The sequence below is a fragment of the Ursus maritimus genome, unplaced genomic scaffold (assembly GCF_017311325.1).
Source record: "Ursus maritimus isolate PB19 unplaced genomic scaffold, ASM1731132v1 scaffold_10, whole genome shotgun sequence".
In the NCBI taxonomy this organism is placed as follows: Eukaryota; Metazoa; Chordata; class Mammalia; order Carnivora; family Ursidae; genus Ursus; species Ursus maritimus.
Genome location: NW_024423344.1, coordinates 64659721 through 64686677, shown reverse-complemented (window position 1 = coordinate 64686677; position 26957 = coordinate 64659721). Strand labels below are relative to the sequence as shown.

General features: G+C 45.3%; 1 protein-coding gene across 1 annotated transcript in view; it reads left to right on the top strand.

Annotated features, from left to right (window-relative positions):
• ABCC4 (ATP binding cassette subfamily C member 4) overlaps positions 1–26957 on the top strand; it is a 235105-nt gene that overhangs the window by 63994 nt on the left and 144154 nt on the right. Inside the window, exons 5-9 of the mRNA XM_040623855.1 lie at positions 9467–9556; positions 11300–11463; positions 12324–12449; positions 13524–13773; positions 21001–21102. Of these exons, the coding sequence (XP_040479789.1) occupies positions 9467–9556; positions 11300–11463; positions 12324–12449; positions 13524–13773; positions 21001–21102 (732 nt within the window). The remainder of the gene's footprint in view (positions 1–9466; positions 9557–11299; positions 11464–12323; positions 12450–13523; positions 13774–21000; positions 21103–26957) is intronic.

Genomic DNA, 26957 nt, shown 5'->3' with positions numbered 1-26957 from the left:
CCCCCCCCCCCCCCCCCCCCCCCCCCCCCCCCCCCCCCCCCCCCCCGGGACCCATTAGCTGAACTGACCGGGTTATTTTCTTTGTTTGATATCTGTGTGACTTGACAGCCGTTGGTACCCAGCTGCTGTTGGTTACACTCCACTCCAGTGAGGAGGAGAGCGTGGGGTTTGGGATAATGGCATTTGGTAGCGAGTGTGATGGTGATGGGTTGCTTTGTGAGAGGACGTTTTCCTTACTGCTCCGTGCACTTTTCTCTTCGTTCCTTTGGATGTTAAGGCATTGCTGCTTTTAGTTAGTTCGGTTCTAAAAACAAATGCTGTGAAAATCATGAGTTGGACAGCATCTCTTTTTGTCTTTTTTTCTGTACAGATGTGCTCATTTTCTGAAAGCTTCAAGCACGGTGTTTACAAGGGAATGAATAATAACACAACTTGTTTTGTGGTATCGCGGAAATGTGCACTGTTTCCTCAGGTGTGCTGCATATCTGACTTCAAGTTCAATACGTTGATAAATATAAAACGTTAGGAAAAAAGGAAATTCACATTTTCAAACACTCATTTTGACAGTAAAATTGTGGACAATGGATGAGTTTGTAGAGAGCATATTCCTTCCCTTTTGTAGTCTTGGTGTGAAGGAGGGCACATGATTAAAATTTAGAAACTGGTTTATAGACTAAAGAGTTCTAAGTATGCCATAAAAGACTTAGCATGTGGCCTCATGTCTAAATTTTTACGACTAAGCCTACTGTTTTTGAGAACATAGTTTATACTCACATTTTTTGTGTTTTATAATTTTTTTTAAAAGATTTGTTTATTAGAGAGAGAGAGCAGAGAGGGAGAGGAAGAAGCAGACTCCCTGCTGAGCAGGGAGCCCTATGTGGGGCTCGATCCCAGGACTCTGAGGTCATGACCTGAGCCGAAGGCAGATGCTTAACCGACTGAGCCACCCAGGTGTCCCTTGTGTTTTATAATTTTTAGAAACAGAAAAACCTATTAAAAGATATTTTTAAAACTTGATGATAGTTTTTTTTTTCTTCCGTTGAGGGTGTACTTCATATTTTCTCATGAATGTAGTCTCTCCCCTAACCCTGAAGTGTGTGTTTGTAACCGTGTGTGTGTGTGTGTGTGTGTGTGTGTATGTATGTGTGTTCGCTCTCCTTTCTCTCCTTGGCATTGGGTTCTTCACACCCCATCAGCTCACCTTTGCCACAACTGTTCTGTGTTGTTCATCTCTCTCTTCCCCTCTCTTGTGTGGGAAACCAGTCACATGGGGCTTCTCTTTCAGAGCAGGAAATTGGTGATACAAGGGCCTGGGTTGAGGGGCGTCTTTCATTATTTGGGGATGTGACCTCACTTTGAACATAACTGCCATCATATAGCCTTACACATTCAGGGACTTATGGCCATTAGACGTGATGAGACAGGGAATGTGGAGTCAGTCTGACCTCAGAGAAAATATCACAGGCCCCCAGGTGCTTCTCGGGGTCCACATTGTGGCCCTTTTGCTCAGAACGTGTTAAGTCTGTATGTGTCTTTCTGGCCTCTTGACTCCAGTAGATCACAGGAAAAGAAAAGGTGGCCTACGAACTTAAAAGAAAACTAATGGTAGCCCCAGGAGGGAAATTGCAAAGCTTGCAAAGAGCTTTCTGTACCGGTGTACTGGTTTGTGCGCTGGCCATGGAAAACCAGGAGCCAAAAGAAAAAAAAAAAAAAAAAAAAGGCAATGGAGCTATCAGATTATAGAGAGGTTGTTGATTTTGTATGCACTTTGGCTTTCATTTCCTTGAATCTCTTTTCTTCTAAGAACCATGGAGGGACTCTGATTATCTTTATGGAGCTGTCACCCATTATATTTATGGGGAAGGAGGATGTTAGGTGGTCCCTGTGTCCTCCCCTCCAAAATGAAGTTTAATGGCTTTAGATTACGCAGTCATGAAAGAAGATGGGGCAGCATTACTAAGCAACTCTAGGCAACGATGTCGGAAAAATACAGGCAATTTTCTGCTTTAGGTGAGCTAAACATACTCTTCCCACTAGCCTGTTGCAGTAATACCCATTGTACCTGGAAACCACATTATCTGACAGACTCAGCTCTGGGGTATGAACCAGGAAGGAAACGAAAAATGCCAAATAGGTGACACAAGTACTTGGTTTTTTGTTCTGAAAATCCTTTAGGTTCCTACTCAGAGCCTACTTGCTGTGATTTTACTTAAAATCTTATGAAGCCATTCTAGTTTAGAAACAGTAGTAGGCACTGGTGAGAGGGCTAGCTTGATAGCAAGGGACAGAATGGCGGCAGAACCCCAAAACCATGGCCATTTGGGGCAGTCTGTGGGAGCAGCGTCCTCCATACACACTGAGGGTCGTTGACATTGTGTATGAGGCACGGTGGTGATGAGGAATCCGCATCATGAAGATGGTGAAACACGGTTTCTGTTTTTAAGGACTGTTAGGGAAGTGATATTTGTGTGTCCGTACTTGGGTTTTGTGTTTTACTTGTACTGATTAAAATAATTGAGAAAGAAGAAACAGTATATTTTTCAAACGAATGACAGACTTATTTTTTAAAAAATTGATGAAAATCATTGTTCTGGTCAAGATTGTAGTGTTGTCTTATAACCCCAGAGGTATTTTCATGCCCACCCAGAGAAGGAACCAACTGTATAATATGGATGCCTGCTCTGATCGAGTTTGCATCCCACAGTTGACAATGTTGTTTTTAATAGTCATATAGAGTCTAATAGAACCAATAATGAGATATTTCGATTGTTTTTCAGTTTTTTATATTAACGATGTCAGTGCAGTGAACATGACCAAAGCGAAACCTTTGGAGACATCCTTAATTTATCAGGGTATATACATTTCAAGGCTTTTTTTTTTTTTTTTTTTTTTTTTTAATGATTTTACTTATTTCAGAGAGGGAGAGCAGGGGGAGAGGGAGAGAGAATCTTAAGCAGATTCCACACTCAGTGTGGAGCCTGATGTGGGGCTTGATCTCATGACCCTGAGATCGTGACCTGAGTTGAAACCAAGAGTCGATCACTGACCCTACTGCGTCACCTAGGCACCCCGCAAGGCTTTTGAATGCTAGATTTCCTTCCAGAGAGTTGGTAGCTATTTACAATCTTTTTGGGAAAATGACATGGCCTCCACCCTTGCCAAGGTTGGATGTTATAACTTTTTGTCTTTGCCACTCTCACCAGTTTCTAGATGAAAAATAATGCTTTGTCGTGATTTTAACTTACGTTTCTGAGTAATAATGAATTTGAGTATTTGAAAATTTTCCTTAGTCATTTGTGTTTTCCTTCATGAATTTACTGCATCTGTTATTTGCCTCCCTTTTAAAATTGGTAGACCTTTATAATTCTTCTTGATATTTAAGCGCTTTTGATTTAGTAAAGACAGTAATTCTGGGTCTGGCAGTGCAAATAATTGATTCCAGTTTCTTTTGTTTTTTATTGCTCTCATGGTGGAACTATTTTGCTTTCACAAGGAAAACAAATTGAACCAAATGGTATCCTTTTATACCCTGTCAACTTAAGGAAATGTGAAACCACAACATTGGCAGGATGATGATGCATTAATTCGTACCTTGTTTTTTCTCTACACCCAACATGAACTATTTTTCAGCTATAACATATAATTTCGTAGAACCAAACTTTAATTTTTACAGTAATGAAGAGTGGTAATTTTGCTTCATTAAAAGAAAAAATACCGAGTGTTCTCCGTCAGGCATGAATATGTTCAGCTTATTTTCTCATCTGCAACATAGGAGTAATTCTTGCTTTGTAAGGTTGTTTCTTATTCAGGTGTCTGGGTTGTAGTAGGTGTTCAATAAAGGGCAGCCGTTTTTATGCTGATATAAATGAATATGACAGGCTCTGTGATCCCAATGAGCTGATGGGTCCTGGGGGCAACAGACACATAATTGATTTACTAGAGGCTCTTCTGTAGGTGTGAACAGTGATTGTGTGTGTGTGTGTGTGTGTGTGTGTGTGTTTGTGTTTCTTTGGTCTTAGTCTTAGGTAGACTCTTAGATCATTAATTCTATACCTTTCTTTCTTTTTAATGTCAAACATTTAAAGCAAGAAGTTGCCTTTAAGACTTGCTTACCTATATCCTACAAACTGTGATAGGATATATTTTCATTTTCATTTATTTAAAAATATTTCTGATTTCTCTTAGGAGGTCTTCTTTGCCACATTTCTATTTAGAAGTATGTTGTTAATTCTCACATATTTGGAGGTTTTAGAGCTATCTTAGTGATTTCCAATTTAATTCTTTTGTCATCAGAGAACATTCTGTGTAACATTTTATGTTTAGAAATTTATTGAGATTTATGTTATGGTCTCAGCATATAGGGTCTATGTTGAGAAATATTCAGTGTGTACTTGAGAAAACTGTCCTGTAGTCGTTGGGTGTGGTGTTTCATAAATGTCGGATTAAGGTGGTTACTAGTGTTGTTCACATCTTCTGTATCCTTAGGATTTTTTTGGTGGGGGGAACTTTTATCAATTACTGAGAGAGGGATGTTGAAATCTATGATTGTGGTCTTTTCTGATTTTTCTCTTTATTTTTTTTTTACTTTTATTTTTTTTTTTAAAGATTTTATTTATTTATTCGATAGAGATAGAGACAGCCAGCGAGAGAGGGAACACAAGCAGGGGGAGTGGGAGAGGAAAAGGCAGGCTCACAGCAGAAGAGCCTGATGTGGGGCTCGATCCTACAACACCGGGATCACGCCCTGAGCCGAAGGCAGACGCTTAACCGCTGTGCCACCCAGGCGCCCCTGATTTTTCTCTTTAATTCTGTTTTTGTCTCATGTATGTTGAAACTCTGTAATTTGATCTGTATACATTTAGGAGTGGTGAATTGACCTCTTTATTATGAAGTGTCCCTCTTAATCTTTGGTAATATTCCTTGTCTGAAAGTCTATATTGTCTGATATTAATGTAGCCACACCACATTCATTGTACCTGTTGTTTACATGGCATATCTTTTTTTATCCTTTCACTTTCAACCTGTCAGTGTGTTTAAAGTGCATCTTCCTTACACTGCAATTTAGGTCTTTTGTTAATCCCTTGTGACAGTCTCTGGCTTTTAGGGTGTTAGTGTATTTGCATTTAGTGTAGCTATTGATGTGATCGGGCTTCAGCTTTTCACATTGCTATTTATTTTCTATCTGTTTCATCTGTTTTTCGTTTTTTCCATTCCTGACTTTTTCTGGGTTTATCAGATATTTTTTAGTATTCCATTTTGATTGTGTTATTGGCTTTTTAGCAGTATCTCTTTGTGTGTTTTTAGTGTTGACTTAGAGACTAAATAGGCATCTTAGCTTATTATAGTCCGTTTACTTTTAATATTGGACTATTTTACATAAAATGTAAGAAACATACAAGCATAAAATTCTGGTATCCTGGGGCGCCTGGGTGACTCAGTCATTAAGCGTCTGCCTTCGGCTCAGGTCATGATCCCAGGGTCCTGGGATCGAGCCCCGTGTCGGGCTGCCTGCTCAGCAGGAAGCCTGCTTCTCCCTCTCCCTTTGCTTGTGTTCCCTCTCTCGCTGCGTCTCTCTCTGTCAAATAAATAAAATCTTAAAAAAAAAAAAAATTTTGGTATCCTTCCTCATTCATTGTGCTGTTATATTTGACATCTACGTACACCGTGCAGTGTGACCATTTTTTGCATTAAGCAGCCATTTGTCTTTCAAATAAATTAAAAGGAAATTTATAATCTTTTATGTTTACCTGCATATTTGCCATTTTGGCTTCTCTTTATTCCTTATTGTATATCTTGAGTTTTCATCTGGTACCAGTTCCCTTTAACCTGAAGAATTTTTTTTTTTAAGGTTTTATTTATTTGAGAGAGAGAGCATGAGAGGAGGGGCAGAGGGAGAGAGAGGAGAGGGGGAAGCAGGCTCCCCACTGAGCAGGGAGCCCCACGCAGGGCTTGATTCTCAGACTCTTGATCATGACCTGAGCCAAAAGCAGACGCTTAACCCCCTGAGCCACCCAGGTGCCCATGAAGAATTTCTTTTATAATTTCCTAATATTTCGTTCGGTGATAAATTCTCAAATTTTGTTTATCTGAAGATGTCTTCATTTCACCGTCATCATTTGAAGCACATTTGTGTTGGTTATAGAATTCACTTATTCTTTCCTTTCTCTTAGCTCTCGATAGATGTTCCACTGTCTTGTCTCTGTTGTTTCTGACGTCAGCCATCACTTGTATTGTTCCTTTGTGTGTAATGTGTTGTTTTTCTTGGCTCCTATCAAGACTTTCTCTTTTTGTTTTCGGCAGTTTGACTCTGATGTGCCTAGGCAAAGTCTTTGTTTTGATACTTCTTGGTGTTTGCTTAGATTCTTCAATATGTAAATTAGTATTTTCTACCAGACTTGGAAAAATTTCAGCCATTATTTCTTCCAATATTTTTTGCTTTCCTGTTTTGTTGTCTTCTTCCAGGAATCCAGTTTCATGTGTGTTTCATTCCTTGATACTGTCCCACTGAACCCTTACGATTTTTTTTTCCTTCAATTTCTCTCTCTCTCTTTTCTAGTCTTCAGATTGTAATCTAAAAGAGTTGATGAACCTGGGAACAGATCAATGGAAGTTTTCTGTTACTAAAATTACCTAGTGAATTTTTCATATTGTCCTTTTCAGGTCTAGAATTTCCATTTGTTTCCTTTTGATAGTGTTCATTGCTCTCCTAAAATTACCCATTCTGCTTCACTTGTTATAACCATATCTTCCTTTAACTCCTTGGACATATTCATAGTAATTGTTTTATAATTCTCATCTACTAATTCCAAAAACTGGATCATCTCAGGGTCTACTTCTTCTTTTTTTTTTTTTTTAAGATTTTATTTATTTATTTATTCGACAGAGATAGAGACAGCCAGAGAGAGAGGGAACACAGGCAGGGGGAGTGGGAGAGGAAGAAGCAGGCTCATAGCAGAAGAGTCTGATGTGGGGCTCGATCCCATAATGCCAGGATCACGCCCTGAGCCGAAGGCAGACGCTTAACCGCTGTGCCACCCAGGCGCCCCTCAGGGTCTACTTCTTTTGCCTATCTTCTTTGTCTTTGATCATGGGTCACGTTTTCTTCTTTGCATGTTTAGTACTTGTTTACTATATTGGATGCTATAAGGGGTCACATTATAGTATAGGGAGTTTTGATTAAAGCCTACTGAGTTTTGTTCTTATAAGCAATTCCTGGCAGACTGGTCCTGTTAGGATTGCATCCATCTACCTGTGTAACTACCTACCTTCTTTCTTCATGGGTCTGTACATCTATCTATGGCACATATTTCCATTTTAAACTCAGTCCAAGTGCACGGCTCTTACTCTAGAGTATGATCTTTATTACTAAGGCATGGCCCTTCTGGTGTCTGAATGGAGTGTCTGAGGTGCTTGTGAAGATCTCTTTCTTCTGGTTGGGCAGAAACTCCGTGTCCCCTCGCCTGACCTTGGAGTCTCTCCTGAGCCCACCACTGCTGCTCAATCCCTTTTGCTAACTTCCTACAAAAACTTTTGGGGCCTGCCCTTCTGCCACTCTGGCTTGCAAATTCCAGACATTTCTGCAACTTGGAACAGGTAGCTCTTCCTCCTTGGCTGCAGTGAAACTGCAGTTGTGCTTGGTCAGAAAATGCCCCTGGGCAGAAAGCCAGCTGGTTCCGGGGCTCTGCTCTGGTATTTCCCTTCTCTGAAGGCAACTGAAACAACTGCTTCGTACTTTCCGTCCAGTCTTATAGTTGAGGGTGAGTCCAGTGCCGACTGTTCTCTCGTGGTTGGAAGCAGAAGTCTGACAGTTTGCTTGTAAGCTCTGTCTTTCTCATTAATAACATTAATGACGCTCCACTGTTCTTTCTAGCTAGAGTGTGACTGACTTTCTTTGGACAGATGATTCATCTCTGTGTTGGCTGCAGCATTGCTGTTAACTTACGTGAGCTTCTCTTCCAGAGCCAGCCCTTTAGTCTGTCACTGTACTCGGTCTCAGGCATAACTGAATGACCGCTCGTCCTGATGGTCCGCCGAGAGGAGCTTCGTCTTTCACACAAATTGTCATCTGCACCGTCTTACCCTCTGGTTCTCATTGTCAGCACCAGTGACCGTCTGTGAATGACGATTCCAGTTGGGTGCAGTTGTCTTAAGGTGTTTTTTTTCTTTTGAAAACAGTCAGTTTTAGAATCGGTTTTGTGTGCCATTCTGTCTTACTTTCATTATTACAAGTAGTTATCAGATACCCACTTTTTTTCTCTGCACGAGGGATTCACGTGTATCTGTATGTAAAACTGACTTTAAAAATGTCTTCAAAAGAGCTTTCAGTAATTAAGGCACACCAAGGTTTCTTTCTTTCCTGTAGGGGCATTTCTTCCTTTTTTTCTCCTTAGTGGGAAAGGGTTGTATTTTTTGTGACTGATTTATTTACATTTGTGTAGCACTTTGTACTTTTCATAGTGTTTTCACATATGTCTGGCCCTTCTTTTCCTTTCACATAATCCTAATGCACGGTCTTGTTACCTCTTGGCCTGGACTATATCATAAGGTGTCCCTTGTCCCCCCTTCTCCTAAGCTTCTGGCCAGTCTTTTCTATAGTTCAGTCTTCCTAAAGTTGAGTTTCTCACTCAAATGTAAAAAGACGTTTACTGTTCCATTTTGTTTTCCAGACACTAGCTGCTTTCCATTCTACCTTTCTAGCCAGATTTCAGGATTCCTTACTCAGCTGCTTCTACATTTCCCTTCCCTGGCTCTGCATGCTGTTCCTTCCGGCCACAGCACTCTTCCCTTCTCTCCATAGGGTTTCTCCTCTTCATCATGCAGGGTCTGTCCTGCCCACAGTGTCACTCAGTGGAAACTGCCCCCAGCTCCCTATGCTGCTGTCCCCACTGTCCAAGTCACACTTGAGTTACCGGTGCTTGTCCTTATCTTGTCCCATCTCTAAACGAGAAACACCACTCATCAGTCACCTGGTGTCCTCCACTCCTAGGAACTCTGTGCTATCTAGACAGCATCTGGGGTTATTTCCATTCACACAACGAGGAAACTTCAGACCCAGAGTGTTCGTGTGACATCACACACAGAATTAATGACTGATTCCAGATGTATAGTCCTTCCTCTAGCTTTTGTCCTTAGACGGCCCCTCCGCTCTCATAGAATGTGGCTCGAAATTACTTTAGTTGACTCCCGAGTATACATCCTTTGGGCACGTCCAAATTTATCAAAAAATGGGGTGGAAGAGTTGGCTTGTACCTCTGTTGCTCCCTTTGTTCCTTGTGGGACGTGGCCGCCACCACATGGGGAAGTGGAAGGCCGCACCCAGGTTCCCAGAGCCCTGCTGTCACGGGTCACCCTGCTCACCTGACAGCACACAAGACCCCGTCAAAACACACTCCACTTTGCTGCTTTTCCAGGTGTGGCTTGATGTCACTGTAGGAATATAATCCTCCACTCCCCTCTTCTGTTTCAGGGGCTTCGCCTTAGTAACAGGGCCATGGGGAAGACGACCACCGGCCAGATCGTGAATCTGCTGTCCAATGACGTGAACAAGTTTGACCAGGTCAGCTGCTCCTGAGGGAGCCTTTTGCAGTCCCACCCCCTTACTTGCTTTAGTTTCTTGGAATTCTAGGTGCCGGAGTTTGGTGTAGGCCAGACTTCTGTTGAGGACATAAGGAGAGGATACTTTTTGTTTTATTCTTTATTTTTAAAAGATTTTATATATTTATTTGACAGGGAGTGAGGGAGAGGAGAGTGTGTGTACAGGTAGGCAGAGTGGCACGCAGAGGGAGAAGGAGAAGCAGGCGGAGAGAGAAGCAGGCTCGCTGCTGAGCGGGGAGTCCGATGTGGGGCTGAATCCCAGGGCCCCAGAATCATGACCTGAGCCGAAGGCAGATGCTTAACCCACTGAGCCGCCCAGGGTCCCTGAGATGAGGATAGTTTTTATCCAATTCTCATTTCTTCTGTGTGCCACTCATAATAACATGTGCTGTCCGGTAGATAAGAGTTTTGTTTTCTGAATGCGTTTATAGCGTTCTTCAGTAGTATGTAAGCAGACAGCAGTGTTCTTGCCCAGCTTGGTGAAATGTCCCATAGTCCTTCAGGAGTGGCCCTTCTGAGCACACCGTGTTGGTATTGCTGGCTGAATTCTTTCTCCTTCTTCATGTGATGACCTCCTGGTGGGCAGGGGTTGTTCTGTGCCCTGTAGAGTGCCAGCTACATAGGAAACGCCTCCCCCCACCAAGATTTTATTTATTTATTTATATTTTAGAGAGAGTGCATGAGCTGGGGGAGAGGCAGAGCGAGAGGGAGAGAGAGAATCTCAAGCAGACTCCGTGCTGAGCACAGAGCCCAACACGGGGCTTAGTCTCATGCCCTTGATATCATGACCTGAACTGAAATCAAGAGTCAGATGCTTAACCGCCTGAGCCACCCAGGTGCCCCATTTTTTAAAAAAGATTTTGTTTATTTATTTGAGAGAGAGAGAGAGAGAGAACGAGTGAGAGCACAGAGCATGAGCAGGGAGGGGGAGCAGAAGGAGAGGGACAAGAAGACTCTGTGCTGAGTGCAGAGCCTGACGCAGGGCTCGATTCTACAACCCTGAAATCATGACCTGAGCTGAAACCGAGAGTCAGACACTCAACCAACTGAGCCACCCAGGCGCCCTGGGAAGCCTTTGATGAAAAAATGCCAAATGGATAATCCCTAGCCAGAAACAGCCTATTCTTTTCTACCCTACCACAGTCCATTTACATTACCTTGTGAATGATCCATACTCTCCAGGGCATTGTAACTGTCTGAGCTGTATTGCCCTAGACTACTTCTCTTCCAATTATTCATTCATCAGACATGAACTAAGGCTCCTATTCAGTTTCAGGGATCAATAAGACTTAGTTTCCTCCCTGGAGAATCCACAGTCTATCAGGGGGATAAATAGCTAAGTAATTACTAGAGGGCATGGCAGGTTCCATAATACAGGCTTTTGTGAGGTACTGGGGAGCCCAGGGGAGGAAGTTTGGGGGAACCCTGAGCCCATGCGTGGGGCGGACAGAATTGAGATCTTCCTTCCGATGCTGCTGGTCTCGTCAGGTGTTCTCTGGACGTCCCTGAAGCCTGCTCCGTGGTGTTCTGGAACAGCTTCATCGGGGGTGGATGCTTGGATTTTTGCATTAGTAGGTTTAAAGCCCACTGTGATCATTTCTGTGTAGGTTTCTGGCTGGTTCAGAGCAGATTGTTTCTATACTGGGTCCTTAACTGGTTTTGTGTTCATGTCGTCCTAAGAAAGCATTGCCTTTTTTCTTTTAAGGTGACAATATTCTTGCACTTTCTGTGGGCAGGGCCACTGCAAGCGATCGCAGTGACCGCCTTGCTCTGGATGGAAATAGGCATATCCTGTCTTGCTGGGATCGCCGTTCTAATTATTCTTCTACCCTTGCAAAGCTGCCTCGGGAAGCTGTTTTCATCATTCCGGTAAGAGAAACACTGGTTTAAAAAATAGGTAATATGTATTGGTGAATGTCCATGGTCTGCCCTGTGCTTCTGTTCAAAACCACGTCTTCTGTGATCTCTTCTTTCTGTTGGTTGTGGGCTGCTCGGGCTTCGCCACTGGAGACTCCAGCCTTAAGCCAAGGGCTAATAGTCTAGAAGCTGGAAAGGTGAAGGCACCTGCTGGCTCCTCCTGGGTAGTCTTTCAGGCACTGTACCTCATAAGTAGTGTCTGTAAGCAGAATTTACATAGGATAAAGTTATTTAAGCATGTATGAAATAGCAGTACAATTTAAATACGTATTTCGAGGCCCAGGTCTGGCTGTGTATATTTTTGTGATGGTGTTTTCTAAATTTGGAATTGGCTTTGCCGTCTTTGCCGTGGAGAACGTTCTGTGTCCTTGGGGTCCCGTTCCAGTACTGCTGCAACCCTGCAGCTTCTCCTGCTCTCCCCTTTGCCCAGAATTGACAGCTCTTTCTTTTCTGCTCCCCAGCGCTTTGTTCCCACTTTCTTACACTGCAGCCAACTGTATTATGATTGGATTCGGGGGCCTTTCTGCCTTCCCTACCCAACCATGACCTCCTGGAGCAGACGGTTTGTATCTGACTCTCTTTCGTGTCTTCCTTAGCCCCTGTTGCAAGTTCTCCAGGTTACTTCTTGAATTGGGATGGATTGTTGACTTCCTACTTGAAGTCTTTTTCCATTTGTGTTTTGAGTAGGGAGCTGCCTGTGTTGTCAGAGCAAAGGTGCTGTAGGAAACCATTTGATCCCTGGTTCTCGGGCTGTTCCTGCTGCTGCCAAGGGGAGTGGGGCTGTGGCTCATCTCTCACGTGTGTCCCCTTAGGAGTAAGACCGCAACTTTCACGGACACCAGGATCAGGACCATGAATGAAGTGATAACTGGCATAAGAATAATAAAAATGTATGCTTGGGAAAAGTCATTTGCAGACCTTATCACCCATTTGAGAAGGTAAGTTTCTGTGTCTGTCACAGCCTGTTTTTGTACTTTTCTGTCTCCTGCCTTCACTGAAATGTTTGAGTCGTCTTCGGACGTTTGAAGTTTAGAATGTGAATTAAAACACTGTCCACCCTGCCTCGCGCTATACACTGTATTAACCTACTTTTCCATTTACCGTCTCAAAGGGAAGAGAGTGTATGTGCTTCTACTAGTACAAAAATGAAATTCCAGATGTTTCTTAATACCCTAGATCCCAAACAAGCCTTGCTGGTAGTATTTGCAAGTACGACATTTACCCGGAAACTATAATTTATGTTAATGGAGCACAAATAGGAAGATTGGAGAGATTGGGCCAAACCGTATATATCAGTAGTATTTGTGCCAAACAGAGAAACAGAGCCATGGAAACACTGTTCCTTTTTGTTTGTGGAATTGTTTTGTCTTGATTGACCTATTTGGTGAGCCCCCTGCCCCCCCGCCCGGTTCTTCTCTGTGGGCCCTGAGCCTCTGCTCACCACCGCGTCTGTGTAACGGCTCCTCCCTCTGCTTCGAGTGCACTCAGCTGCGTTCTCCTGTGGCCCCCCGGCAAGTCTGACTAACCTAGCTTCATCCCCCTCCAGGTTCCTCTGCTCTGAGTGAGCCCCCTCTGCTCCGTGCGCCCATGGGGCCTGTGCGAACTGTTTTCTGTCTCATGCACACGTTTTGGGTTGCTTATTCTCTTCTCCCATGAACTCCTAGGGGAGACAGGCTGTGTGTCTGTCTGCCGTCAGCAAGGAGCCCAGCACAGGACTTGTAGTGAGGCACGTGTGTTGACTGAATGTTCGCACCGGTCAGATTGACCCAGGATGTTAACGTGCGACACTAAGCCTCCGTGTAGTTCAGATGAGTGCAGTGGTTACGACTGTGTGGTCCTTGGGTTGGGGTTGGCCCCGGGCTGTGTGCTGTAGGATATTTCTATAATGTGAGGAACAACTTGTCTTAATCCACGACCCCTCCCTGGAAAGGGGCCACATGCAGCAGTCACTAGAATTCACGACTTGGATGTTGATGCTTCCTTGGAAACTTGTATCCTGTTCTCTTTTCCAGGAAGGAAATTTCCAAGATTCTGAGCAGTTCCTACCTCAGAGGAATGAATTTGGCATCATTTTTCGTTGCAAGCAAAATCATCGTTTTTGTGACTTTCACCACCTATGTGTTTCTTGGCAATGTGATCACAGCCAGCCGTGTGTTCGTCGCACTGTCGCTCTACGGGGCTGTGCGGTTGACTGTTACCCTCTTCTTCCCCACGGCCATTGAGAAGGTGTCCGAGGCAGTCGTCAGCATCCAAAGAATCAAGGTCTGGTTACTGACAACCTTTTTATCTATTTATAATTTTAAGGATTTTTATTTATTTATTTGAGAGAGAGCACGAGCTGGATGAGGGGCAGAAGGAAAAGCAGACTCCCTGCTGAGCAGGGAGCCCAACGCGGGGCTCAGTCCCAGGACTCCAGGATCATGACCTGAGCCGGAGGCAGGTGCTTAACGGACTGAGCCACCCAGGTGCCCCAACAAAAAACGTTTTTAAGTTGTAGGGGGATTTTAAGCAAAAGGCCTGCTTGGAATTTGCTGTCCCCATGTTGCGCTTAGGTGAGGTTTAACTTTCTCAGCATCAAAGTCAGCAGTCATCCCAGAATGTTGTACGTAGTCCCCTCCCTGTCTTCTTAGATGGAGTGCACTACAGATAACTAAGTTGCTGCTCATGTATGGGCAGCAAGATAAACAGCGGTGGCACAGGGCTCATGGGGTGCAGGTGATAACTGCAGGGTGATTAAAATGTCTAAAGCAAGAGAAAAATGCACAAGCAGGTTTCATCCCTTGGGCCATCTCGAGTGACTAGGGAGCGACTGGTAGCAGTCTGGCCGGGGTGGGGGAGTGTGGGGGAAGAGGATTCCTCTTTGGGCTGGGAAGGAAAGAGCTTGCAAAAGGGTCCTGCTTCTTGGGCAGGGAGAATGGCTTGAGCCCCAAGGACTACTCCCTGATCAAACATGGGTTCCTTCCTCCACAGATGCCTGGCTTGTGGTTTCTGAGTATGCCTGTGGCTCTCCTTTCACTTTCTGCCTGTCTCAGCCCATTTCTGGGAAGGTCTTCCAAATCGCCCCCCCCCCCAACATACCCACTACCTCCTTTTCCAGATTAGCTGTCCCTCCATTGCTCAGGGCCAATAACTTACATCACTGAAGTACGGCCCCGCCCGTGCTAGGTGCTCAAGTATTTGTGTGTTTATAAATAGGTCTCAAAGAAAGATAAATGGGCTCCGTGAGGGGCCAGGGCATGAACTTGAGTACCTGGGCTTTACAAATAAATCTGGTTTTCCTGTTCCTCCTTAGTGCTGGATGTGTAGTAATACAGCTCTAGTGAAGCTCGATGGCTCTGGGCTTGATTTTGTTTTCTTTTTCTTTTCTTTCTTTTTTATTTTTTTATTTATCTTTTTTTTAAAGATTTTATTTATTTATTTGACAGAGATAGAGACAGCCAGCGAGAGAGGGAACACAAGCAGGGGGAGTGGGAGAGGAAGAAGCAGGCTCATAGTGGAGGAGCCTGATGTGGGGCTCGATCCCAGAACGCCGGGATCACGCCCTGAGCCGAAGGCAGACGCTTAACCGCTATGCCACCCAGGCGCCCCTTTTCGTTCTTTTTTAAACAGTTTTGTCATAAAAGCTGAGATTTTCTTATGAAGTTTCTATCCTATAAAAATAAAATTACCCAGAAGAGAGATCAGTCTTACAGGGTCAGTTCTGGTCCCCAAGTGTATCATTCTTTCTGACGGGCTTCCAGCAACTTTTAAGTGGTGACCCAGGCATTTCAATAGAATTTCTTGATTTTATTAAAGATTTTTTTTTAAAAATGTATTTATTTGGGAGAGAGAGAAGCAGATGCCCCCTGAGCAGGGAGCCCGATGTGGGGCTCGATCCCAGGACCCCAGGATCGTGACCTGAGTCGGAGGCAGATGCTTAACCGACTGAGCCACTCAGGTGCCCCTCAGTAACATTTCTCTCATGTAGCTTTTGCCTCTCCAAAGAGCACATCTGGGAACGTACTTTGGCCATAGCGATGTTCTATGTGTACGTAGGAGTTTTCCAGATGCCGGCCTCCCCTATAAGTTTTGCTGTAATTTTGTGCTTGTGGTCGGGGCACATGATCTCCCTTCATCCCGATCGCAGCGCGTACGCATGCGTGTCCCCACTTGACAGGTAAGGAGAACGTGCCTGCAGGAGGTGAGCCAACGTGCCCGTCTGCACACAGCTGGTCAGGGACGCACGGGGATTCTTCCAGACCCTGCTTTCTTACCCATCGTTACGTTGCCTCCGTTGCCCTCCTAGTGTACCTTCTGGCATGTGGAGTATTTCTTTACGCGTGGTTTTCGTCAGCACGTCTTCCTCTGAAGAGGCCCCCAGAGGTTCCTGCAGAATCAAAATTTAAACTGTAGGTTTAAGTCTCCGCCGGTTGCGCTGGGTGTTTGCAGTGCACGACCCTCCATTCTGGCGGTGGAAGTTGGGGGGCAGCGGCTTGTGTCTGTGATAGGCCACACTCATGTGCACGTGGGGGTCTTTGCCCGTGCTCTTCGTCCGTGTGGGTTGCCTTTTCTTCTGTTCTTGATTTAGGCAAATGCTACTGAGTCCTCCAGTGGACCCCCCCCCCCCCCCCTCTAGCACTTTTCTTCATGCTGATCCCAGGCTTCCCTATTTATGGGCCAGGCCAGTACCCCACTGCTCAGCAGCATATCGAGTGGGTGATTCTCACTCCCCGGGACTATACCGACTCTGATGGTTCTTTGCATAGTGGTCGGTCCATGTTGGGCACGTCATGGGCATCAGATAAATACTGGCCTGACTGAAGGGGGTGGTTAGTGTGGGAAGCTGCTGCAGGGTGGCTTGATGGAATTATTGAAGTATCTTATTTTCTTTTAGATCTTAGACTCTTTTTCAACCTGTGTGGTTTCTATAACCTTTGATCTCGAGTGTATCGATTTCAGAGCCACTCAGGAGCACGTCTTGACTTTGGGCACCTGACAGAGGTAGTAGGCACTAAATGGAATGAACGGATCCAGCGTTCACTCTTCTTCCTTTCCCTGCCTCTCACTTGAATGTGTTAATGTGCAGTTAGAGGTAAACATGGCAGCAGGAGAGGAAGAAAAGATTCGTGGAGTGCATTCACCGGGAGGTCAGGACTAGGTGACGTCTGACTCGTAGAGTCAGGAGTTTGGCGGTCACACCTGTGACACTGTCTCCTGCAGCCCAGACTCGGTAGGCTGGGCAGGCCATCCAGCAGGATTTCCAGTAAGATCGCGGTTGGGAGTCGTAGGCGGTAAATCCAGCAGACCTTTCCCCCTTCAAGATGGCGCTGTGGTCCGCAGCCCCGGCGGAAGGCCTCAGGTGGGCTATATGGTGTAGTGTCTTCTTTTCTACACATACTTTTCAATTTCCTTTTTCCCGTGTACCGAAAATGAAGGGTTTATTCTGAGGTTAGAGGCCCAAGAAGTTCCTTCTATTTTTCTCTTAGTGACATTGAACGAGTCCAATAGGATTATAAAAGATCTTGTCTTAACTTCAAAGCACTGGAAGTCTTAACGACGTCTACACCCAGTAAAGTGTGTCTCTGAGGTTATATTGTTCATAAAGCTGCTTAGGCTTTTTGCCTACCAGCCACTCCGAAGTCAATCTTTCTGGCTTGAGTTCTGACGCCTGATACTTTCCCGCATGACCTGCTCTGGGTATGCGCTTCATGGCTGTAATGGCAATTTAATGTCAGCTTTTTCATCAGCCTGAGTACTAAAGAAAAATCCGACCAGCGCTGCTGGCACCTTTACAAGCCGTTCATGTGTTGAATGGAGTCTCATTTCACCACTGGGAGACTATGACTTCTTTCTCCACTCAGACCTATTATTTCCGGACAAATGCTCGATAGATTTACTTTCTTACTTTGTGCATAGTTTCTCTTTTTCTTTCTTTTCTTGAAGGTGGGGGAATTGCTATTCTAATGTGTACATACTGAATATTGAATTTTATATCTTGGTAATACGCTTATGCTATAAAATTGGAATTATATTCTGTCTAGACAAGATTTATAACATCTATAACCTTCTGCTTGTTGCCTTGTTAACTCATACTGTGTAAGATGGTAGCGGTATGGTCAGTGTTCAGACTCACTTGCACCAGCCGTATGGTCTGTTCATTCCTTTAGGGGATATCCCTGATGGTCTGACCCTTTGTGAGGCTCAGTGTTACACTGGAGCTGGGACTGTTTGTAAGTGCGTGAATGGCATAGTCTTCTCCCTTGCCATGACTTGATACCCCTTTGGGGACTCAAGTAGGGTGGGCAATGCCAGCTGGGGCCGTCGTGAGCTGGTTCCCAGGACGGTTAGCATCTGAGACGGGCTGACAAGGCTGGGTTGGTTTAGTACTCAAGGGTATCAAGGTAGAGGCCACTCCGGGAGTGCGGACTTGGGTGTTCATGGGTCACTGAAGGGTTATAAGCATGGTGGACATTTTCAGAGGTGTTTCAGTGAGATCAGTAGGGAGTGGTGTTTGGAATAAGCTTGGTGGTGTTGGGGACTTCTAGGGAAGGAACCGGAAGGTACAGGGAGACAGCAAAAAATTGTGTCAGAATCATGAATAATTGCTAGTGAGATTCCAAAATTATGTTGTTTCAAGAGGAATGAAGAATTGGAGGGAGCTGAACTGTGGCAGACTAGGCAAGAGTTGCTACCTGGTTGACTATGGGAGAGGTGGTGGCGCAAGAGAGTTTGGGCCAGGCTGGGTTTGAAGCCAGCAGAGGAGCCCTCAGACCATCGTCTGTCCTTTCTGCTTCCCTGCCGGACACAGGCGGGGGGCAGGTAGCAAGGTTCCCAGTGAGCCCGGAGGGGTGGGGAGAAAGAGCGAGCAGACCACGCCGCTCGCCTGCTGGCTCTTTGAGGGAAAGGTGCAGGAGCAGGTGTTCCTGCACAGAAGAAACGGCATGTTCAGCTTTTGCCGGTTCTTTTGACGTAGAATGTGGTACTCAGACTTGTGGCTTTGTGTCTGGTAGACGAGGTTTTAATGACGTCAAGCATGTTGGTGAGTTTTGGAGCAGCAGGTGACTTATATGTTGTTCCCCTAAAATGCTTTCACAGGCTTACGTCCGTTGCTTCGTTGGGGTTTGGTTGGTTGGGGTTCGGTTTGCCGGTGGGTCCTAGAATATCTGCGTGAAAGCTGCATACACAGGGCGGTTGGTATCTCTCTCCTGCAAGAATCTTCCCGAGGTTGGGTGTGGGTTTCCTAGGGCTGCTTGTAACAGATAACAAAGTACCACGAACTAGGTGGCTCAGAGCAACAGAAGTTTGTGGTTGCACAGTTCTGGAGGCCAGCAGTCTGAAATCGAGGTGTCCTCAGGGCCACGATCCCTCTGAAGCCTAGAAGGGAGAATCCTTGCTTGCGTTCTCCGGCTTCTGGTGGTTGCTGCCCGACCTTGACGTTCCTCAGCTTGCCGTTGCCGTCACTCTGATCTCTGTCTTCCTCGTTGTATAGCTGGTTTCTGCCTGTGTGTGGCTCTGCAGCTGCTGCTGCTTCTTCTTTAAGATTTTGTTTTTAAGTAATCTCTGTGCCCAACGTGGGGCTCGAGCTCACAGCCCCGAGATCAAGAGTTGTGTGCTCTACCGACTGAGCCGGCCTCTTCTCCTCCTCCTCCTTTTTTTTTTTTTTTTTTTAAAGATTTTATTTATTTGTTTGACACAGAGAGTGAGAGAGAGAGAGCACAAGCAGGGGGAGCCGCAGGCAGAGGGAGAAGCAGGCTCTCCACCAAGCAAGGAGCCAGACATGGGGCTCGATCCCCGCACCCCAGGATCATGACCGAGCTGAAGGCAGACGTTTAACCGACGGAGCCACCCAGGCGCCCCCCTCCTCTGCATCTTACAAGGACACCAGTCACATTGGATTTAGAGCTCACCCTACTCCGCTATGACCTCACCTTAATTAATCACATCTGCAATGACCCTATTTCTAAATACAGTCAAATTTTGAGGTAACTGGGGTTATGACTTCAACATATCTTTTTAGGAGGACATAGTTCACCCCAAAGGAAGTTCTGTTCTGTTCCGTGATGTTAGAGACCCAGACATTTTCTTTCATATTATTCCACTGTGTGTGGCCTTGGCTAAGCGGGCAACTTCCAAGCCACTGGGTGGAAAAAGGATTCTTGGACATTGTCACTTTCCACTGGCCTGAACTTAATCCCGTTGGCTACACAGAGCTCCATGGGAGGCTGGGAAGAGTGGTTCCTTTTCCAGGCTGCCGTGCGCCAGCTCAAAATTAGGGTTTTGTTTCCACTGGAGAATGAGAGCAGATTTTGAGCGCCATTAACAGTCTCTGTCACATGTTCAGAGTTTTGGGGGTGGAGGTGGTATTGGTTGTTTATCCCATTTCTGTACCAGTGCAGCTTTTCTCGTTGAATTATGTCTAGGCTTTGCAGAACAAGAAGGAGTTTTCCTATATATGTGATTATATTTGTAACAGCGGGACTTCATTTAATTCAGATTGCTGGGGGTAGCTGCTAAGTAGTGTGGAAAAGAGGAGGAAGTAGAAGATGGGGCCATTTCTGCTGCCAAGGAGTGGGTATTTCCTAAGGAGAAAAGAAAAGGGATAATGAAAAGTGCTTGTAAAATACTTTTTAGGAATAATTTTTTTCTTTCTTTCTTTCTTTTTTTTTTTTTTAAAGAATGATGACAAGGGAGGGGGCGCCTGGGTGGCTCACTTGGTTAAGCGTCTGACTTCTGCTCAGGTCATGATCTCCAGGTCCTGGGATCGAGCCCCACATCCGGCTTCCCTGCTCAGCAGGAGTCTGCTGCTCTCACTTCCTACCCCACCCCTGCTCGCATGCCTGCACACGCTCTCTCTCAAATTAAAAAAAAAAAAAAAAACTTAAAAAAAATAAAGGATGACAAATGATACATTGATTTGACACGTACAGGGAGAAAGTGCACCTAAGTGCCCAGGGAAAGGTCACAACAAATAAATGGGCAGAGCCACATTTTTCATTCGGAGTTTCTTCCATTGGTCTCAAGTTCCCAGCCTGTCCTTTTGGGCCAACTTGATTCCTGAAGGCCTTTATCTGTGTTCGCAGCATCTGGAGTGGTGCTTGGCACATTGGTGGGATTAGGTAAATGTTTATGGAATCATTTCCTACCATTTGCTACCCTGTTTATTGTTGGTAACACAGAAGTAAAACAATAAAAATGTCCAGGTTCTAAATGTGTTCACTCTTTGGAGCCATATTTTCTCTTTAGGGAAGAATCAGGACACTTGTTGAGAAGGTTACAAAGAGCTTTGTGAGCTCTTTATTTGTGTGTGTATATATATATACACACACACACACTCTGTTATATAATTACATAGTGCATAGTGTGTTGTGATTGTTGTCCAGCCTTCAAATACAGTTAGTAAAGTGATACACGGGCTGCGTAAAATGCTACATGGCAGATTCCCAGGAAAGCAATTACTTCTGCGTATGCTTTGTTCCTGCAGTTCAACCCGCCTTTTTCCTTCTTCTGCAGAACTTTCTGTTACTGGACGAGGTCTCACAGCGCCCCCCTCAGCTGCCGTCAGATGGTAAAATGATAGTGCACGTGCAGGACTTCACTGCCTTTTGGGATAAGGTAACGATTTCTCCATGACGAGATCACACCTGCTAAGCGACGACTGGGCACGTAGATGTGATAGTGAATTTTGAGATTTTTCTCACACCGTATAAAATGTGACTGGCCTCATTTACTTGAAAGTATGTTACAAAAATTCTCAAAATCAGGAGTACGGTTTGTAATTGGTAGAGATTAAGTATAAAATCAGTCGAAGGCACTGATCTGTTGTTCTTTATCTCATCTGTAAGAGAACTTTCCAAGTATTACTTTTTTTTTGAGTAAGTACGTAAGCTTGCGATGTTAGAATTTATAGGGTTGAGCAGACAAGTGATACTGCACAGAATGGGTTAACTAACAAATACACATGGTTGTAGAGGAGAGCCTTTGGGGAGCCCTTGTGTGTTTTTTACCTTGATCCTATAAGACCATCTTATTACACATTGAGTGAAGCCCATGATGTGGATCTTCGCTGTGGGGTAGGATGATGGCTCCCCTGTGCTAAGCTTCCGGAAGGTTCTGGCAACTTTGGTGGCAGCTTAGGGCGGGGAGAAGGCAGCAGGTGGGCAAAGTAAGTGCCAGTGATTCCCAGCTTAAGGGTTTTGCTGTGTGGCCAGGTGACCACTCTCAGGTTCTCAGCCTTGCAGGCGCAGTGCAGCCTCCCTTGTCCAAAACTGAAACACGTTCCTTGCCTGCTTCTGTGGTCTTCTATGTGCATTCTCCCATCAGAGACTGGGTTAGTCAGGAAAACAGAACTCACACCACCAGAGAGGGAATTCCTTACCTAAGCAGCGAAAGGACAATGGAGCAAAGAGGGCAAATGGTGTGTGAGGCAACCCAGAGGTGAGCAGTGGCTGGAGAGACGCAGGGAGGAGGTGGCCTCTACAAGAGGGTCACCCGCTTGGAGCAGAGCTCAGGAGCCTGGCTGCCGGCAGGAGTGGTGACCGTGGTGTGAGGGCCTCCTCTGGGGGCACCGTGGAGGTGAAGCGGCCGATGGAGGTGCTAGGGTGCCAGCCTCTCCCCCCTCCCACCCCTGTGCTCAGACCAGTGCTCCCCAGGGCTGAGCTGCAGTTGGCTTGGACGTTGGCAGGAGCCAGTTCTGGGCATAGGAAGGGGAAGGCTGAGCAGTGGGGCCACGAGCCACCCGGTGCTCTCCCGGCACTGATGCCCACCTGCTCTGGGGCTGCAAGTGTCCTAACTGTGGAGCCTTCCTGGCCTCTCATACCTGTGACTCAGTATCTTGCCACCTGTGCCGTGTTTGCCTACTTCTCACCTGATGGCTGCTGTCCATGCCGACAAAATGTAATATGCGCCCAAACACAGAGAGCCCCGTCACGCACCATTGCACATGGGCGCTCACACCAGGTGCGCTGCCTCATCTGGCCGTTTCTACCTTCATGCAGCAGATCCCCTCCAGCTTGATTGTTGTCCTCGAGGTGCACAGTAGCACTTCGAGAAAGCACCGCCGAAGTCCCTTCTGTGAATGCCGTTGAGTTAGAAGGCACCGAGGTCGCTACCACATGCCGTGTATGGTCTGCTTCTGTGCCGAACTCCGCAGCACCGCAGAACGAGCAGTTCTGTTCTTCCAGAGCTTGATAACAGGTTCTCAGCCTTGTTTCCGCGGCTTGCCCTGCAGCACAGGACACTGCATTCTGGTGTGTTGGCCTCGTCTGTGGGAGGATTGTGCCTCACGCTGGGAGAAACGAGAGCCTGTTTGATGACTCAGAGATGGGGGAGACTTGGCTGGGGAAGGGGCACAGACCTTGGGGGTTTGGGAGAGAAGCTGAGGCTGAATGCAGCACATGCTGGGCTGGGAGGCGGAGGGACGTGGACATGCTAACCAGCTGCGCTAGACAGCCGGGTGGGTAGCTGGACAGAGGCCTCACCCACCTGGTTTCATTCATGAAATGAATGCACTTGGTTTCAGCCTCTCAGCTTTGAAGTGCATGGTCCGGTGGGAACCTCTAAGCCGCCACATGGCAGGGGTGTTGGCCTGTGTGGTTCATGGCTGCCTCCCCAGGGCCCAGCAGGTGTCTGGCCCAGAGCTCAGGCTCAGTGTGGTGTGTTGCATTAGCAGTGACAGAGCGCCCCTGAACTGGCAGATGCTGCCCCCTGCTGGTCACGCACGAGCAGCATCTGCTCCTGCGGCCGGCACAGGGAAGCGACTCCCTGCCTGGCCCCAGCAAGAAACTCGGAGGTGCAGGGAACAGGAAGCCAGTGTTGGCATGTGGGTTATTAGTTTGTAGTTGTAACTGAGTCAAATGTAGTAAAATAGGAACTACTTAGTTATGAGACATGAAGAAAGGAGTGGAGAAGCTTAAAAAAACATTTCTTTGTATTGAAATCCAGCTTCTTAATACTTTTTATAATTCTGATAAAATCTGGGGCTGGTTTTTCTTTGGTGATTAAATGTAATTATTGTTGCTTTAGTGTGTACCCATTTTATAATCAGTTCAGTTCTTCCCAGAGAAATTTTTCATTTTGAAAACTATCCAGACCTTTTACTTCTGCTGTGCTTGTTGTCTTTCGGGCATTTTCTTAATTGCACGTACCCGCTCAAGATGTAGAGGGAGGTCCTGAAGCTCATGACCAGAACATTCAGGTCTGCACCTGTTTGTGGGAAGGCTAGCTCAGCTGGCCAAACTCCACGGCTTTCGCTTATCCGTGGGTTGGATTCTTCCTACAGCCATCCCAGGTTGTTGTACTCGCAAGGGATGTTCTGAATCGCAGCTGTGTGCATTTCTCTGCCCTTTGTTTTTGAAGAATCCTTTTCTAGAACGCAGAAGGTGGCATTGCCTTGCATCAGCTCTTGGTCAGCTTCCTGTGGTGTGGGAGGACATTTCCCCACCTGTGTTTGCAGAACGCTCGCGCCTTGCAAGCGGTCTTCAGAAAGGGTTTGGGATTCAGATGCATTCACTAGATCCTCAGCCATGGGTCTGTGCATGGTCAGGACTCACAGAAGGATCCCATGGGAAATTAGGTGGAGATCATAACAGGTGGAACCAAGCCCACAGTCCGGATTATCCCCAAATAGTAGCTTTTTAGAAATTCCACCTTAAACAGTTCCTATCAATCTTCTTCTGATAGTTTTTTTTTTTTTTTTAAGATTATTTATTTATTTATTAGAGAGACAGCCAGCGAGAGAGGGAACACAAGCAGGGGGAGTGGGAGAGGAAGAAGTAGGCTACCAGTGGAGGAGCCCGATGCTGGGCTCGATCCCAGGGCTCCGGGATCACGCCCTGAGCCGAAGGCAGATGCTTAACGACTGAGCCACCCAGGCACCCCTCTTCTGATAGTTTTATTTATTTATTTATTTATTTATTTATTTATTTAAAAGTTTTTTTATTATATTATGTTAGTCACCATACAGTACATCCCTGGTTTCTGATGTGAAGTTCCACGATTCATTAGTTGCGTATAACACCCAGTGCAACATGCAATACGTGCCCTCCTTACTACCCATCACCAGCCTATCCATTACCCCCCCCCTTTCTTTATCCCTTTCTTCCCCTACCGGTCATCCTAGTTCTTATGTTCCATAGGTGAGAGAAATCATATGATAATTGTCTTTCTCTGCTTGACTTATTTCACTTAGCATTATCTCCTCCAGTGCCGTCCTTCTGATAGTTTTAATTTCTGGGTTTGGACAAACATTCTTATAGTTGGCGACTACTGCTGAGGTCTATAATCTCAATTTAAACTATCCTTCTTTGTACCCTCTGCCTTTTGCTTAAAAGATAATTCCAAGTATTGATTGAAAAGGAAACCTCCTCATTTTGGTTTTTACCATGCTCTGCTAAACTCTCCCTTCTTCAATACACCCTTCCCTCTTAGCAGTTGATTTTCTAATATTTGGAAGTTATATATGGAAATGAATCCAATATGATCTCTTGAAGAATAGATTGAACTGTGTAACTGTAAAACTGAACTTTTCTTTAACATGAGTACTTCAAATTTTCTTAACCCTAAATCTCTTTATCTTAGATTTTTTAAAAAAAGATTTTTATTCATTTATTTGAGAGAGCGCACACGAGCATAGAGGGAGAGGGAGAGTCTCTGCTGAGCGGAGAGCCTGATGCAGGGCTTAGTCCCAGGACCCTGAGATCATGACTTGAACAGAAGGCAGATGCTTGACTGAGCCACACAGGTGCCCCTTTATCTTAGAATTTATAGAATGTTCAGGAATACAACTTCTGATTAGCGTGATTTTTGCTTTATCCTTTTCCCTTGTGTTGGATTCTGTGCTGTCATGCACACCTCCATGTGTCTTTTACAGTAGAGGTGCTTTGCTGTCCCTATTTAGCTAGGGACAGGTAATGCATGCTTCAGATGGAAAACTCGAACTTTATCACTGTGGCCCACAATCCCATTCTCATTTACTCATTGTTTTTGTTCGTGTTAAACTTGAGCTCTGATTGCAGAGCTTGACCACCACTGACAGCAGTCTTTTTGCCCCTAGTGACCTTATAATGTGAAGTGCTTTCTTGCTTCATGAGCATTACTGAGATTCCTTCCTTATCACATGAGCATAGAGAGATTATTGGAGATTTCAAATTACTTATTAGCGAAGGGTCCCTGACATGCCGTGTACTTATGCTGCCACCTTGTGGGGGTTAGTGAAATAGAAGATTAAAACTAAGGGTCGGAACGTAAGCTTTAAGGGGCGCCTGGATGGCGCAGTCGTTAAGCGTCTGCCTTCAGCTCAGGGCGTGATCCCGGCGTTATGGGATCGAGCCCCACAGCAGGCTCCTCCTCTATGAGCCTGCCTCTTCCTCTCCCACTCCCCCTGCTTGTGTTCCCTCTGTTGCTGGCTGTCTCTATCTCTGTCAAATAAATAAATAAAATCTTAAAAAAAAATAATGTAAGCTTTAAAAAATCTCCCATACTAAAGTAATACAAATCAAAACCAGCATGAGATACCAGCTCACACCACTCAGAATGGCTAAAATTAACAAGTCAGGAAATGACAGATGTTGGCGAGGATGTGGAGAAAGGGGAGCCCTCTTACCCTGCTGGTGGGAATGCGAGCTGGTGCAGCCACTCTGGAAGAGAGTACGGAGGTTCCTCAAAAAGTTAAAAATAGAGCTACTCTATGCCCAGCAATTATACTAGTAGGTATTTATCCAAAGGATACAAACATAGTGATCCGAAGGGACACCTGCACCCCAATGTTTATAGCAGCAATGTCCACAATAGCCAAACTATGGAAAGAGCCTAGATGTCCATCAGCTGATGAATGGATAAAGAAGATGTGGTGTTTACACAGTGGAATATTACTCAGCCATCAAAAAGAATGAGATCTTGCCATTTGCAACTACATGGATGGAACTACGGGGTATTATGCTAAGTGAAATAATCCAGTCAGAGAAAGACAAATACCATATGGTTTTGCTCATATGTGAAATTTAAGAAACAAAACATATGAACATAGGGGAAGGGAAGAAAAAAGATTAAAAAACCAAGAGGGAGGCAAACCATAAGAGACTCTTAGCTTAGGGAACAAACTGAGGGCTGCTGGAGGGGAGGTGGATGGGGAATGCGGTCACTGGGTGGTGGGCATTAAGGAGGGCACGCGATGTAGTGAACACTGGGCTTTATACGCTACTGATGAATCACTAAATCCTACCCCTGAAACGAATAATACAGTATATGTTAACTAAATTGAATTTAAATAAAAAAAATTTAATTGTGACAAAAAAGCCCTTCCCATACTGAATATTCTGTCAGCTATATTCTTTTAATGTCACCGTGTGCTAAGAAATTTCCATTTCAGTAGGGTGCCTTGTCATTTCTTTTTTTTTTTCTTTTTCTTTTTTTTTTTTTTCAAGATTTTATTTGTTTATTCGACAGAGATAGAGACAGCCAGCGAGAGAGGG